Genomic DNA, 17,455 nt, shown 5'->3' with positions numbered 1-17,455 from the left:
CTGAAGCTATGTGTACATTCCAAAGTTATAACCACAATTAAAATGAGTTAAAGTTAGTTTAAAAGTTCAATTTTGATGAGATAGAGCTTCAAAAAAAGATAAATAAGTAAGTAAGTAAGTAAGTAAGTAAGTAAGTAAGTAAGTAAGTAAGATCACCATGGAAGGCACTCCCAATTGTTTAAAATTGCATACCTGGGCAAGGCACAGAACACAGCTGCTTCAGGATGGCATCCTGAAGGGGTGTTTCTTTACACCTTGTGTCGTCTACACGTATAGCAGAAGCAGAGCCTGAACCATTGTGGACCACACAGGAAAGGCTGCGGATCTGGACTCCTTCCCCACAGTCTCCACCCTGTGAGAGGAAAGGATACTGTCAGAATTACCCAAGTAATTAGTATCTTAGAGCTTTGGCTCCCGCTACCTCTTGTTTAAAAAAAAAAAAAAAAAGGCAAACCCTCCTAGCTGTATATTTCAGCAGGCTCCTCCTCTTGGGAGTTACCTTTCAACTATTAACAATAAAGTATCACTAAGCAATTTTTCAAGAGTTAATAGAGAAGCTGAAGAAAAATGCAAATTTATGCCATGAAATTTCTGTTCTCAGAATATGACCATTCATTTTGGAACTCAGCCAGAATTGACTGAAAAGGAAAAAACAATGTGTAATTTGTCTAGGAGTATGTGATAAAATGGCCTAAACTATAATCACTCTCCCTAAAGAACATGCACAGCCACAGGGCATACATTTCTTTCTCACTTTGCTTGTTTTCCCCCAGGGGGAACTCAGCGCTTTCTCATATGGATTAGGCTGGGGTTTCCGGTGCAATACTGATTTTCTCTATTGCTGTGAGTTGATTTCCAAGCATGCGTTTTGTGATGAATAATGTTCTTTGAAGATATTTACAAAGACCACTCAGATTATTCTTGGCAATTAGAAAAAAACATGTACAGTGTCTCTCAGAAACAGAGGCTTAGAATTGAAGGGGTCTTACTGGTCACCTGGCCTAAGCATTTGTTTGATGTAAGGTTTCCTACTCCACATTTTGGCCAGATGTTCATAAAACGAGTGTTCTTTCTTCAGTTTTAGCCAGGTGTTTGTTCATACTTCAAAAAGAAGTCCATTGGCTATTTTGATAACTTCAGATGATAGCTCTCTTTTTGCACAAATACCTTAAAAAACAGAGCCTCAGGCAAGCTTTTCCCATAGGGAGGTAAACTCCCTCCTTGCAAGATCAAGGGTAAAAGAAATGAATCAGGAACAGAAGGAAAGCAGATAGAAGGTGGTGTTACTAAGGTGGCCTCAACTTCGAAGTTAACACAGTTGCTTTCTTGGTCACCTAACATCTTTCAGACAGGCCACGTGGTATCACTGTGCCTCAGTACCATCCACGAGGGGCCGAGGAGGAAGGGAGAGGCATATAAGTGCCAGCTCCTCCTTGGATCCACTTCTCATTGACCAACCATCATCCCAGGGAGTATTAACTGTTCTGTGCTTCCAAGGTGTGCTACTCAGTTTCCATTAAGTCCAGAAGTTGGTGGAAGAGCTAGAGCTTTTCTGACTACTGCTGGTATGGTTGAAGGGTGAGGGTGAGCATGAGAGGGAGAGGGGAGAGAAGAAGTGTGCAAGCCTTTGCATCTCTGTTCCTGCAGCCAGGAACACTATGTGCTATAACACACCAATCCATTATTAGGTAACAGTATGGTAATTGTTCTCTGCACTAGGACACTGGATTTCACCTCCTTATTCCTCTCCACCACTGGACTCAAACTGCATTGCCTCGGGCTTGGAGCTACTGTGGCTCTTGCAGTGGCAGGAGTAAAAATATTTCAGGTGGTCAGCTAAAGCAGTTGGAACAGTTTTCCAGGACATGGAACAGGTGATTGGGGCTGATGGACCTGCTGGGCACCAGCCGGGTCAAGGCACAGTGGCAGCCAGGTCAAGGCACAAGGCACAGTGGCTGCCTTTGTGTCAAGGGCAGCTTGTAGATGGACCACTGGAGGGGCAGGATGGTACACAATGGCTGTGCTGAGAAAAATTCTTTATGTGAGGAAGTCAGGATTCAAAGGCGCATTGGCAAAAAGAAAAGGTGCAACTTGGAGGAGGTCCAAATTGTAGGAACTTAAAGCCTCCAGAATCCGAGTAGGCACAGAAACCAGGACCATCACATCCTCTCCTAGAGATGTTTTAGCAAGAATTATAATTCATTTATCCAAGATGGCAATTCTCACAGTTGATTTATCAATACCCCATAATTGCTCTAATCATTTTTACAGCTGTTATGAAATTGGCAAAAAATGCACCTTAATTTTGAATCTAAGTACTTTTATTTTGAAGATAAGTGGAGGTTTAAAATCAGTTTACAGTAGGTTCATTCAAAGCAAATGCTGCAGAAAATGTTTACTCCGTAAAGTAGAAAATAATTATTGTAAGTTAAATTTCATATTAGGGGAGGATTCTCTCTTATAACTTATTATTCTACATACTGGATCTAAGAATCGTCTAGGGTGTTGTAGAGGGGCTCTGCCCGCAGGACCCCCCCCCCCCCCCCCGCCCACCCGGCCACCACAGATGAGAATAAGTCTACCAAGACTTGATCTGTTTGGGGACCAAAGGTGGCCAATCTCTCAAAGGAGAAGGGCCAAGAGCCTTTCCTCAATGGGCTTTTATTGGGTTCAATTTGCACAGGAATACAGGTAAAGCTCATCACTCATTGTCAGGCAGTAAGGATCAAACAACAGATAACATACAAAGAACTCTGAGGGCTTATTCTGAGTCAGGGTCAGTTAGCTAAAGGGCTATAAGACTTTGGGAAACAAACTCATTTCAGGCTTGGACCCTTATCATTTAAACTGAGGATATTAGCAAAGCAGGTTTCACAGGATTTTATGTATTCTTTCTTAGGCCTGATCTCCCCAGGGAACCCGCCCTTTCCAGCACAGGGCTGCACCCATCTCTGGCATTGTTTCAGGCTTAAGTCAGGCAGGGGAAGTAAGGCAGGCAGGAGATTAGGAGACTTCTTGCAGACAGAATGAGGACTCTCATTCTTCATTTTTGACAAAGCTTTGACAGGCTTTGTCAAAGCTGAGGGGTGAGGATCCATCACCCCCTTTTTCTGTAGCCCCCCAAGTCCTTCCCTGTGGGCCTCTTTGTGACAATGCCTGTCTTAGGTCGTCAGTCCCTTGAGGAATCTTACCCATCATTGGCTACCTGGTCAGGTTCAGGGCCAAGCAGGGTAAAGTAAAGTGGGCAGAGGCAGCTCCCCTTCCAGGGAGATAAGCTTTGTCTCCTTAGTGGCTTATGGTCCCAAGGTCTCTGACTTAGCCTTAGCCATGGGGGGTTACAGCTTCTGAAACCAGGCAGGGCGGTTCCCAAAAGGGTGTGTATTTTGTTTTAGAGTATCAGACTTTGTGTACTTGGAGAGTAAAATCTGAAGACCCAGCAGCATGTATGAAATTTGAAAACACTGCCATCTGGAACCTCAGAAATAGAACATGTAATTGACCCGAGTTTTGTTTGACATTCCAGGAGATGGAGTATAAGGAAATGGTAGGAAACAAGTCTACATCAGGGGTCACTTTAAAAACCGAAACAAACTATAATATGCTCTTAGTCTGTATCCATATTCAACCTTAATCTCTCACACCTTGGATGACAGCAGCCACATATGAAGATGAATCAGAATGATAATTTCACTCATAAAGCAAACATTTGCTCACTCTCACTCCCAAGACTTTATACACGAGGGTCTGAAAACAGAACCTGGCTTTTTAGAGCAAGATTGTCAACACCAAGGATCCTCTCAGTAAAACTTTCCACTGGCGAGATCATTAACGGACTTTGCACACTCTTAATTGGCATCACCAGATGTGGCTAGGCAGATGGTGCTAATAATCATAATTATAGTTTTAATTAAAATTTTAATAGCCATTACAATTTATAAGCTCTTCTTTTTGCCAGGTACTATGCTAAGCATTGTAGAAAGGAAAGGGGAGGGGCAAGGGGGGAAAGAACGGGAAGGGTCTAGTCAAGGAACAGGTATAAATGATGCATGGACATGGATGTGGACAACAGGGTGGGGATTGACTGTGGGAGTGGGGGATGGGCGTGGCAGGGGAGAGCAATGGAGGAAAATGGGACAACTGTAATAGAACAACAACAACAACAAAGAATTCTCTACTGCCTACCGAAAATCCCCAGTAAAATTTGTACTATTGCTATCCCTATTACATAGGATTTAAAAAGAGGCTTGGAGAATTTAGAAACTTTGTAAAAATTGCAGAGCTAAGAACTGGCAGACCATTGATCAAAATTAGGCCTGCTAATCTCCAAGAGTCTGAGCTCCTAAAACAGATGAACCAACATATGTGTGGACACAAGTTATCCGCTGAGGAACTTGGAAAGAATGAGGGGGAAAAAAAAGTGAAGACTGAGGATAAACACTCGCCTTTGCTCATCTTGTTCCGTGTCATATAAGGGCAAACTTGGCATATCAACAGGGCTCTGTGCAAACTTCTCTTATTATGGTTTGACACTTGTTGATAGCAATCAGCCACTTCAATATCATCACCACCCTCAGTGAATGAGCAGGTTATATGCCTGAATTTGGTGGGTTAGGATATGATAGGACAAGGAGAAGCAGAAGTGCAGTTGCGAGAGCAGTGTTTTTCCCTTGCATGCAAAGGTCCACATGTATTTTTATCAGTAATTCCCAAACCTCAGCTTACATATGAATTTAAGAAATGGCAACTCACTAAAAAGATACTGTGTTTTCTGTCTCACAAAGGGTTCACAATTAGGCTTTGGAAAAGCAGAAATGCAATTTGAACTCAGGACAAAGTCAAATCCAATATCATCATGATTCCCTTTCCTTTTTGCCTCTGCTTTTCTTTGTGTTACTTTCTTTATTCTTTCTTGCTTCTGAATGACTGGCTTTATCTACAAGGTGGGATAATGAGGCAGCAAAGAGTTCCTGAATACAGTACCTTTGAACAGCTTTAATTCCATCCCAAATTCTTAGGGAAGAACTGTATGTATCAGTTAGTGGGAATAACCTCATCTGGAATTCTGAGCAGCTCTGAAGTTTCTGTATACACTTGCTCTTATGGTCTCTAGGGCCTCCAGGTCTGGCTATTGCTAGAAGATGCCATAACCCCACATTTCTCACCTCACTGCTACAGAATGTTCTCAACCCACCACTTGTCCCTATGGTTCTGTCAAAAGCTCAATAGGTAACAACAAAATGAAACATTACACTTGGCATTTCTCCATCATGTTCCTGGGTGGGGGGTGAAGGAAAGGCTCCTGAACCCAAGAAGACAGAATGGAAAGTAGGAAGAACTAGTAAGGTATTGTATGTAACACTTGCATGCCTGCTAAGACCTGGAGAGTGGAGTGTGTCAGTCCCCCCTCCCTCCCTTGCTCCTCCCTCCTCCCTCCCTCCCTTCTTCCTAAATTTCTTTTTCCTCCCTTCCCCTGCAATGGGTTGCTGAATTGTTTGAGCTTATTTTCTCTACTCTGTCAACCTTTATTGCAATTATAAGAAAAAATATTCCTTTCATTTTCTTAATTGTGATTCCAAAGCCTTATTTAGAAACTGCTAAAGGTTTAGGAAAGAAGATGTTAGACTAGTAGACAAAAAAAAAATCCGTATTTAAAGCCATTAGTTTAGTATTGAATTACTTAGCATGGTTACATTATTTTCTGTATAAAGGAGACTGAAGAAATGTACTGCACATTTTTGTTCCTCTGGGATTTATCACAGTCCATGGGCATTTAACTCCTGCCAGACAGAAATGCTGCATGAAAATGTCATCTGACAGGAGCGCCAAACATCTTTATGAGAATACTCTGCAGATTTCTTAATGCACAATTAAAATGATTGTTATCTAATTAAAATAAGCTTTGGAATATGAACTGAAGGATAAACTAGAAAAGTAAGAAAATAGGAGAAAAAATCAATGTGCATTTTCTTATACAGGAAGCCAGGGAGAAAATGCAGTGGAGGATCTTTGCTGACCCAGCAAAAATTCTGGGTATGTGATATATGATGATGTTTCTAGGCATTTATATTTCAGGCCAATAAAAAAGTAATCATTGAGGAAATTATAGGAACCTTGGTTTGTATAATAATGTTAAAATATAACTCTCATATGCTTTTGGTTTTCTGCCCATATGCAAGACTGTGTCTAAGCCTAAATGTGCCTCTTACAGAAATACAGTCTAAAGCAACCTGTGCATTTCTCTAGCATCAGGGCTTTGCCTAATTAAATAATATTTTGAAATTTCCAACAAGCCAGGAAAATAACAGAATTCTTGAGGGTGCCAAGGAGATTGACAGTCCCTATGACCCCACTTATTACAACCGGTGCCTAATGAACAGTTATGTATTTTCCTAGCAGTATTACTCTGCTTGAGGTTAAATCATCTTATTGAATTTCCCCCTGTACTCCATTGCATAAATATACATTGTGCCAGGCCCCTGCTGCTGTGAAATTTATTCCATCAGCACATGGGTTTGCCCGGACAAGTGCTTTTGACATATGAAGAGGTATTTCTCTAAGCATCATTACATGACCTACCTCCAATTTACATGCAGACCAGTTGCTGAGGACCCAGCTGTAGCAGGGGGTCACTGGGCAGGTTTTCTGCTGAGTAAGCTCTGGGGGGCATGGCCGTCCTTCCCCTTGGGTTGGCAGCATGATAAATCGAGTCCTGCTCATTCGACCTAAAATGTTAAGAAAGATGTGAGCTTTTCAGGTAGAACTTGGCTTAGAAAGGGAATTAAACGACAAAATGTTGCCTTCCATACTCAAGTCTTCAATAAAATACACTGAACTTTGTCATGTCCAGCTTTCAATTTTCCTGCTATCTTAATTTAGGTTTCTATAGAGACAGGTTATCTAAGGTCTGCATGATGCTTAGGATCTAAAATTCTGTCTTCTACTTCTTCAGTGTTCCTAAGTTCAAGCTGTGTATTTTTGCCTAATAAACTGATCCTGTAAACATTAGCAGAATATTAATTCATTCAATGCATATGTATTTGTTAAGCTGTAGTATCACCCAGGCATCCTGCTATGTGCTACGGATACAGCAATGGAATTGCCAGGTGTACCTTCAGCCATCACAGAACTTATATTTTAGGCCAGGATTACAAATATTAAAAATAGATACAGTTGCATCTTCTTTATCTGTTAGGCTATACATTAGCAAATAAGTTAAAAATTACACACAATCCAAAATACCCTAGACAATCCCTTAGGAAGGTTCTACTCTAAGGGCCCAATTGTTTTTCTCAATTATTTCAACACGGCTAATTTTCCTAGAGTTTAAAACATTTTTTTTTCCTACTGAGCACAAGATAAAGTTGTTGCCTTATGGGAAGGAGACGTGCTGTTTAAAAAACATGTTCAAATTCTGGTATTCCATAATGAAATAAAACTGGTTAATAAGAATAACTGAGGAAAGAGCAGGGCCCTCCTGTCAACTCATACCCATACCCAGGGGCATTCGGTCATACGCTCATCAAGTAGAATAGTGGATGGAATTTAAGTGTCTGTGTTTCTCTCTCCTGATATCTCTCTCTCTCACTCTTTTCGCTACTCTTCTTTTACTGCTAAGGTACTATGCACATACAGTTTCATTACTATTATATCTGTGGATATAATGTTCTCCCGTTGTTGTTACAGATTAATTATGTAATTGTATTTGTGATAAAACATTCAAGGAAACACCAAGGGTCCTATTAGAGAATGTGATAGGGATGCATCCCATTCTGGGTTGGAATCAGGAAACATTTCCTTGAGCAGTTGAACTTTAAGCAGAAATCATAAGTAGTGTAAGCCAAACATAATACAGAGTGTGTCCGTGCGTGCAGAAGAAAGAGCACGTGAGGAGGTCATGAGATGAAAAGAAGTAGAACACATTTAAGGACCTGACAGAAAGCCAGTGTGTCTGGAACAGAGAGAGTCAGGGAAAGAGTAGGATGAGACAATGTTGGTAAAGCTATTAAAAGTGAGGTCTTTTAGTCAATTCCAAAGATTCCACATTTATATCTTCAGAACTGGAAAGCTAGTGATGACTTCACTTCTATGTAGAATTCAGGCCCTGGGTAGGGACAATTCTTAGATGCTTTCAAATTTAGAGACAAGCAGGGGTGACTCACATTTTCAGTGCACTAGATATCTTATTGGCCACCAGAATATTATCATAGATTTGGTGGTAAACTAATGCTGTCTGAGAAGACCCTTGAAGAAAACCAGGAAGTTCTAACCACTGAATTCTAAATTCCTTGAAGTTTGGGCTTCTGTCCCTAAAGTGGTGTTTCATATATTTTAAGTACTAACTAAATATTTGTTTAATTCATATATTCATAAATTATCTACATGATATTATCTGGTATCAGATAATATGTAATAATTTAATAATACCAGTATAATTATTAAGCAGGTACCACATACTAGGCAATATTCATAACAATCCTAGAGGGAAATTCTATTATATTCCCTATAGATGAGGGAACTGAGTCACAGAGAGTTTAAATCACTTTTCTAAGGTCAAAAAACTCCTATGTTGCAGAATAGAATTCAAACTGTGGAACTTGTGATCCAGCAGAAGCTATATTAGTCAGGATGCTGGGTAGGTACAGTCAAGACAGCAAGGATAGTACCAAAAATGTTTAAAAAAAAACTGTGGGTGATGGTAAAATTTTGTCAGAGATAACATGGGTTTGGTGAAGAATAGGGTCTACCCATTCTGCATCGTTGGCTGTTTGGGTAAATGTTCTCCCCAGCATCACCACTCAGATCAAATCAGATAGGTCAGACATCACCTCATCCATATGAACACATTTGGCCTAAGATTTGATGTTAGTTCTTGTGTATATACTCTTCAGTATTATAATAATCTTTATGTTTATTTACTTGACCTAAATATCCATTACCTTAATGTCATTATAATTGCATTTTGTCCTAAAACCTGTTTTTGTAAGAATAATGACAATTCAGTATTGCCTTTATCATAACTATAGAAGCTCTATTTCATTATAATCAAATAACTCCAAGCTTGTTCTTGAATTGATGGCACGTGGATAGCTATTATTTTAGAAATATTTTATTTATTTCCACTAATGTGATAGATATCCTCTCCTGGACATAGGGGCGGAGGGAACCTTCCTAATGGACACAACAGGGAAAAAATGATGCTATTACTTTTTGAAATAATGTAGTGTTGAAACCACTCACTGAAAGCATAGTCATATGATTTCTCTACCTTTTGCTATCCAATCACAAAGACTTCCAAACAATGCCAATTACTATCAGCAATATATTTTTAAAACCAAAAAGCCTATAACAAACCTAAATTTTGCAGTATGTTGTTATATTTAATTGCCTGATATTAAAGTTCAGTTAAGAATCATAATTGTTAGGCACAAAATAGACAGGGGGAGGTTAAGAATAGTATAGGAAACAGAGAAGCCAAAGAACTTATATGTATGACCCACGGACATGAACTAAGCGTGGGGGATACTGGAGGGTGAGGGATGCAGGGCAGAAGGAGGATAAAGGGGAGAAAAAATTTGGACAACTGTAATAGCACAATCAATAAAACATAAAAGAAAAAAGAAAAAAATTGCTAATAAAGGCACAAGAGTCTAAAAGGTAACTCCTAGCCCTGGTATTTCTGTGGGGTACTCGACATCTTTAATGTGTGTCTTTTTCTTTGTAAGTCAGGGATATTTGGTTGTATAAATTAAATAATCAGAGAAAGCACCCCTCAAATTAGGTACTCTTTCTCAAGTCTCAAAGTTTTAAATATAAAATCTAGCTACATGGAATGTGGACGGTATGACAAGGAGGCCTGCCATCTCCAATGATAGTAATCCGACACTACCTGGGATTCTAAACAGCAGACTGGATGGAAAAGTCAGCCAAACTCTATCTCAGCAATGACTATTCTAAAAGGGACCCCTAATGGCAGGAGCATGACGGAACTGTTTTGGCAATAGTGAACTTGCATGTGATGGGGGAAATAGTGGAGGTTACTGCCAAAAAAAAAGATACTTAAAATTATGATACAATATAGAATATTTTAAAAAAGATAATCTAAAAATAACGGCTGTGTGGTGAAAAGAAACCTGGGCTTGGCACCAAAATTCCCTAACTGAAAACAGTTTTCTCAAATTAACAGCTAGTAAATGTTGTGAGTGCATGAAAGCATTTTAACTCCTCTGAGCATAAATTTGCTCTTCTGTAAAATAAAATTAAGTATACAATAGTCCTTATAAACTGAGGAAAATCATGCTGAGGAAAACCCTACTTAAAAGTGAATCTATTTAAAATGGGGATTAAATTACTTGAAATAGATAATAAAATGTCTAAATGGGACATTTTCTGGAACTAAAGAGTGTGCAGTGGGTTTATTTGCTCTAATATCAACTGCCATGCGTATTATAACTGCAACTATGCACTTATTATTCGGACAAAGAAGAAATCAGCCACTGATATTTAAAAGATCCATTGGTTCATGACTGGCTTGAGCAGTTTGATTATAACATCTTTTGCCTTTGAGTCTTTTCATCAGTTTTCTCAAGAGCCCCCTTTCATCTCTGGTGTACAGATCTCTCTTTTTTGTACTCCGTTTGCAACTCAAGATTGGCCAGCAAATACCCTGATGCGGTGACAGCACAAGTGTGTCAGTGGAGGATGCTTGTCGACTGGGGATGGCTTTATAATGGGTGAGGCCTTTAGTGAATAATTTGATATTTTGAGGGGTCTTACTCCCCACAGGGACTCACGATTATGGCGATTTAGGTGAAGAATGCTGAGACGATGTGGACTCCTCACACTTACCTCTCAATGACTGGATAAGTAAAACATATATAAACCACCTGATAGCATATCTAAAATATAGTAGATACTTGTTAAAATTTTTGACATGTTAATCATTTATTTTAACAAGTACTATTTCATATCAATTCCTAGAACAAGCCTATAAGGGGTACATCAAGTGTGCTACCTGTATTCACACTAAAAGCACACAACTATGAAATCCATAAAGATTCAGCCCGTTCCCAACCCACCAAACCCCCCAGGCCCCCGCCTGGACTGCTTTTGTCCTCAAAGTAAGAGTGAAGTTTGCCGGCATGCATATCCGTAGGTTTCCAGTCTGGTGGTGGGAGATTTTCTTAGAAACTGTCTGGACTTTTCTTGTTTGGGTTTATGTTTTTCAATAAAAGCATAATATATGGGTCTAGGAATCTATTTGGAACCTGAATTCAATAATAGATATAGACAATCTGCTTAATGAGCAATACCAATGAGATGTAAAGCAGAAATTGACTATTCATCTGCTCCTCAGGCTATATAAAAGAGAGAAAACACTTTCTACAAAATATGTTTCCACTTATTAAAAACCCAAATTATGATAGGGTAAGTTTGCTAGCAATTCTCTCTGAGCCTTTTTCTCTCCTTGGGAAATAGTTGAAACTCATTATAATCAACAGTGGCATTAGGCCTACTCTTAAATTAACAATAATTACAATACTTGCAAAGAAGGAAAAGGGACTGCCTGGTAAGCCCTCCAATTACAGAAACAGGCAATGGGGCATATTAGTGTAAGACACACAAACACCACTCAAAATTCGAAGAGAGACCAGAAGTTTAAACCTGCATGTAGGTATAAAGCATATTGGCCTAGGTCACATTCCTATTGAACTGTGGTCAGACTCTACTCTGAGGCCTCAGGGAACACAGGATGTGGGAAATTTTAAACAATAACCCACCCCTCCCGAAAGTTTGTGAAGAACTTGTCAGTTTATACACTCATAAAAGGAAATTAAGTCAAAGTACATGGTTTCCTGTTCTGACTGTACTTTCTGATCCAAGTGGCCAGCAGCCATGCACCTTTACAGTACTGTGTTTTAAACAGTGGTTCTTTTGTGGCCCTGATACATGATCAGTTGAATTACCTGAAAATTATCATTTTGATAGCTCTGGACAATTTCAATATGACCCAGGCAAACAATGTAAAAGTAAGTACGTAGAGGAGAATGGGGAAGGGAATACATTACTAATAGAGCAAAGAAGAACATACCTATTTAACCTTACATAGTTCATTCTCATTTCCTATGTGGTAAAATGAAGCTCATAAAAGTTAAATAATATTTGCAAAATCACACAGCTAGAAGGACTGGAGCAAAGATGTGTCTTACTCCAAAAGCACGTGCTTTCCGCAGATGTCAATCCCATTTGGTCCAAGTCAGGAACCAGAGTCTATGCTGCGATTGTTAGGCCACTTGTACAGTTTTGAGAAGGGCACTTAGATCGACCTCTGCAATAAATGTGCTACGTGCATTCATTGGTTTTATATTTTCCTTTAGTAAAAAGTCATTAAAAGTTTCATGCTAATAGCTTTCTCTGTGATAACTCCTCATTTGCTTTTGGGTGCTTGTCAGAATAAATTTCTGAAAGCAGTGAAAAGTTAGGTTATTTTTAATAAAATGCTGAGTTAATTTCATGCAGTTCTTTATGCTGGATATCTAGTTTTTATTCTCTTAAGTATCATCTGGAATGTTTATCCCAGGTTAATTTAAGTGCAACGTTTGTTTTAAATATACACCCCAGTAGACATGGATTTGGTTATTTTCTAATGTAACAGAGGACAGAAAAATTGGGGACAGAGGAGAGAAAAACTGTGGCTATGATCTGAAACATAAAGACGTATCTTTGGCAATGTCTACAGAGATGGAAGATGCAGTAATGGTTCTCATTTGCAGCTATAGTCCATGGGTTTTCCCCAGAAATGGCTTTCTTGGTTTATCTGAATATTGCTTCAGGAACCCATATACCTTTCCTCCTAAAGTGCACTCAATTGTAGGCAAGGTACAGATTTATAGGCTTTTCAGAGTAAAATAGACTAGTCCCAGCCATGACCATCTATTGGGGACTGAGGTCAGCTAAACAAGGAACTAACAAGACAGAGTTTTCAAGGTCAAGACAGAACACGGCGTCACAGGAGTAGCATAGTTATTTTTAGGGCAGAAGATTAGGCACTTTTGGTTTTTCTTGGAAATAAAGAACTCCAGACTCCTCTGTGGTAGAACAAATTTATATGTTCTAACCTCTTACCTCAACAACAAATGTGAGTCCCATTGAAAGCTAACAAAATTTTATGATAAATCACTTTAAATACCTATGTACCCCAAATGAGATGCTACCCATGGGATGGAAAAGGAGAAGGTCAGAGAGAGTGGTTTTGGCAATCCTGGATCTCCTCTGTCCATCATAGGCACACATCCTCTAAGTATAAGATTGGCTCCCTGCCTATAGTCCAATTGGATGGACTAGATAGTATGCAAAGTTACTGATTATGAAAGAAGTATTTAGAGAGACTTCCTAAAGCCCTCACCACTTTGTGTTCCAATCTGAAATCCATTGCCTCTGCCTATTTTTATATATACCTATAAATTCTGAGAATTTTTATAAAGTGACATAGCACCGAACCTAGGTCCATGCACATTACAGGAATATTCACGTGTATAGAACGTCCATTGTAAAGGGGCATATTGGAATAAATGGGGCTTGGAAATCCTTGAACTTGGGTTCAAATTTTTCCTGTTACTTAAAAGCAACATGACCTTAAACAGGCTGCTTAATTGCCTAGCACAGGGGCGTCAAACTCATTTTTACTGGGGGCCACGTCAGCCTCGAGGTTGTCTTCAAAGGGCCAGATGTAGAGCTCCTTGTCCCTAGTTAAGGAGTAGTTACATTTATACAGTCCTAAAATCACGTGTGGCCCTTTGAAGGCAACTGCAAGGCTGATGTGGCCCCTGGTGAAAATGAGTTTGACACCCCTGGCTAGCACCTCACCTGTAAAATTATGCCTATACTTCATAGTACTCTTGTAAAAAATTACTAAAATACTCCTAGCATCTATAATTGTGCCTTTGACCAACAGATATTTAAAAGTAGTTATTCTAATATTTTATCATTTTACAGATTAAAAAATAATGCAAGTGAGTTTGCCAAGAGCAGCTCAAAGTCCTACAACTTGCCATTGTAAAGGCCTGCTCTAAAACACAGATACTCTGGTTTCTTATCCACGCTTTCTTTTCCTCTTCTACCATTTAGCTTCTTGATCTTTTGTCATAGGAGCTAACTAACTGGTATGGTAAATAAGCGTGAACTGTTATAACTATTGGACTGCGCCTGATCAAGAACACCGCACTGATCCCATTTTATAAAGACACTAAAAATAAAGGTGTCTGGCTTGCCTTTGAAATCTAAAAGAGAAAAAAAAAAGCTGAGAAATTTCAAAGTTGTGATGCTTTGTAGTTAATATAAGATTACTTTTTCATTATGAGCTATAATTGACAAAAATTATATGTCACCTTGGAATCACAAGAGGCAGTCTGGATTACATAGAATAGAAAAACTATTAAAAACTCATGTACATTGAATTAAAAATATGAACAGGAAAAAATCATGGCCTTGGATTAAGAACATTCTTATAATGTTATCAGCTAAATAACTATAAATAATTCATGCTATGCTAAATTTAGGGAGTTCTACATTCTATTGAACTGATGAAAATTCAACAGAGAATATGACTAATCCAAATATTAAGCTCTTCTATTACATGCTTTGATCTTTGAAATCATCTAAAAAATGCCTTAGTGGAAGCTTAGAATCAGTCTCTTTCTAACATAAAATAAATTGGATTAAAACTGTTCTGACCTTGAAATCTTTAACACAATTAGAAAGTATATATGCCAAGCATCAGGTGTACACTAAAGAGGCAATCCAGATGCCTGGAAAGTAAGGAGGAACTCATTTCAAAATTTCCCCTCAGATCAATGTAGTTCTGTGGATTTGAAGGTGAAGTGCGGCTCCTGGGGAAGCATATTCAGAATATCCAGCATACCAGGTTTTGCCCGACAACCTACTGAATTCATAATCAGAGACAATCAGACAATTGCGTGAGCTTCTGCCTTTGATAAAGAAGTCAGCTGGGAGCTGCAGGTGCTAAAGTCAGACTCCTCAGCAACTTGCTTCCCCACATTAATGTGACTCAATAAACTCTACCTCCACTCATGGTCCCTGCCCCATTTCCCCAACCAGGTGGAGAAAAGACAGCACTGGTACAAAAAGACAGCTTCTGGCAGACTGTCTTAGGAGAGACAAGCTGCAGATATTTTTTACCTTAAACAATTGCATTACTTTCTCTTTTTCATTGCTTTTAATTGTTATTCTTACAGTTGTCTCAATTTTTCCCTCTTTGCCCTCCTCTGCCCATCCCCCCCCACTTCATAGTCAATCCCCACACTGTTGTCCTTGTCTGTGGGTCATTCATACATGTTCTTTGTCTAGTCCCTTCCCCTTCTGTCCACCATTATCCCCCTCCCCCCGCCCCTCTCTGCTCTGAATGTTCCATGTTTCTTTGCCTCTGCTTCCATTGTGCTCATTACTTTGTTTTTATTCACTAGGTTCCTCTTACAGGTGAGATCATATGGTATTTGTCTTTCATCACCTTGCCAATTTCACTTAGCATAATATTCTCCAGTTCCATCCATGCTGTCACAAAGGGTAGGAGCTCCTTCTTTCTTTTTGCTGTGTAGTATCCCATTGTGTAAATGTACCAGTTTTTTTTATCCATTCATTTACTGACAGGCACTTTGGCTGTTTCCAGCACTTGACTATTATAAATTGTGCTGCTATGAACATTGGGTTGCATGGGTTCTTTTGAATTGGTGATTTGGGACTCTTAGGGCATATTCCCAGCAGTGGAATCAATCGGTCAAAAAGCAGTTCCATTTTTAGTTTTTTGAAGAAATTCCATACTGTTTTCCACAGTGGCTGCACCAATCTGCATTCCCACCAACAGTTCACTAGGGTTCCCTTTCTGCCACATTATCGCCAGCACTTGTTTGTTAATTTATTAATGATGGCCATTCTGACAGGTATGAGGTGATATCTCATTGTGGTTTTAATTTGCACTTTTCTGATGGTTTGTGATGTTGAGCATCTTTTCATATGTTCATGGGCCCTCTGTATGTCCTCCTTGGAGAAGTGTCTATTCAGGTTTTTTTCCCTTTTTTAAAAATTGGATTGTTTGTGTTCCTGGTGTGGAGTCATATGAGTTCTTTACATATTTTGGAGATCAAACCCTTGTCCGATGCATCATTGGCAAATACGTTCTCCCATACAGTCGATTCCCTTTTCATTTTGATGATGGTTTCCTTAGCCATGCAGAAGCTTTTTAGTTTGATGTGTTCCCATTTGTTTATTTTTTCCCATTATTTCTTCACAATACTTTCCAATCTCTTCAGCTCCACATTTTGGTCTCTTTTAAGAAACAAGTTTGTCTGTGCCATACATTTCTGCTTTTGAGTATGGCCTGTTTGTTGTCGTAGGTTGTGCGGCATGAGGCTTAGGGAAACATTCTGCTCTGCCAGGGGCTGGTGATCAGAGGAGAGCGGCTGTAAAACTGGCACTGGGGGTTGGAAGGGGGGTGAGTTTGGGACTGGTGAGGAATAATATACACGTAATATTCCACACAAGCTGTCTTAGCAAAGTCCTGAGGGTAGATGCTTAAAATTTCAAAGGCCGTATGTCCTATTCTTTTTAGTACTGCACTATCTTTTTTAATATTGAGGTTAGACACAAATATAACTAGAAAAAGTCATTTCTATATTTTTGCCTATAGGTTATAACATAGAGTCTCGAATGCAACAGTAAAAAAATGTAGCTAGTAAAGAAAACAACAGTTATAAGAGCTATTGACTTTGTCATTCAATTTTGACATAAATGTCACCTCCTCAGCAGCCTTTCTTCCCCCATCCCTCACTTCCCTGAAAGATACTTGTTATTCTCCATCTCATGATCTGTTTTTGTTCCAGCATCTGTTAGTTTTGTGTTTATTTACTTGTTGATTTCCTATCTCTCTGTCTTGTCATCGTCTAATTTTCCTGTAGGTTATTAAATTTATGAAGTGAGGGACTTAGTTCCACACACAGTACCCCCAGTTCCTGTCACTCAGGAAGCATCCAATAAGTATTTGCATGAATAAATTCCTTCTACAGTTCTGCATTCAAGAATAGAACTCAAAATATCAGGGTAATTATATCATTTATATTCCACAGTGCCACTCTTGAAAATAAAAGAGGATACAATTGGATGCCTGAATAATAGGTGTCAATTTTATAAATCTTGTTGAATAAATAAAGAGAAAAACAAGAATATATATACATTTAGAGCAGATCACTGAAGGGTTTGTCAGATATCAGGATTAAGGAATATTTTCTAAAAGGCATTATTATCTTACAATTTAGGAGATCAAGACATCTAGGGTCAAGAAAGGATTCCCAAGAAATTAGCTAGACTGATTTAAAACTAGTGTTTTATCTATGTGCCAATGGATACTATTTATATAATTTCCAAGTGTTTTGTGTAACTTGACTTC

General features: G+C 39.0%; 1 protein-coding gene across 3 annotated transcripts in view; it reads right to left on the bottom strand.

The window, feature by feature from the left end:
* Positions 1–17,455, bottom strand: part of THSD7B (thrombospondin type 1 domain containing 7B) — an 865,484-nt gene that overhangs the window by 22,045 nt on the left and 825,984 nt on the right. For all 3 annotated transcript variants that reach the window (XM_024569693.3, XM_045203176.2, XM_053918625.1), the window contains 2 exons: positions 6,577–6,722; positions 193–352 (listed from right to left, as the gene is read on the bottom strand). In XM_024569693.3, the coding sequence (XP_024425461.2) occupies positions 193–352; positions 6,577–6,722 (306 nt within the window). The remainder of the gene's footprint in view (positions 1–192; positions 353–6,576; positions 6,723–17,455) is intronic.

This window comes from Desmodus rotundus, chromosome 2, assembly GCF_022682495.2.
Source record: "Desmodus rotundus isolate HL8 chromosome 2, HLdesRot8A.1, whole genome shotgun sequence".
NCBI classification, from domain to species: domain Eukaryota; kingdom Metazoa; phylum Chordata; class Mammalia; order Chiroptera; family Phyllostomidae; genus Desmodus; species Desmodus rotundus.
This window is presented reverse-complemented; position numbering and strand designations above follow the sequence as displayed.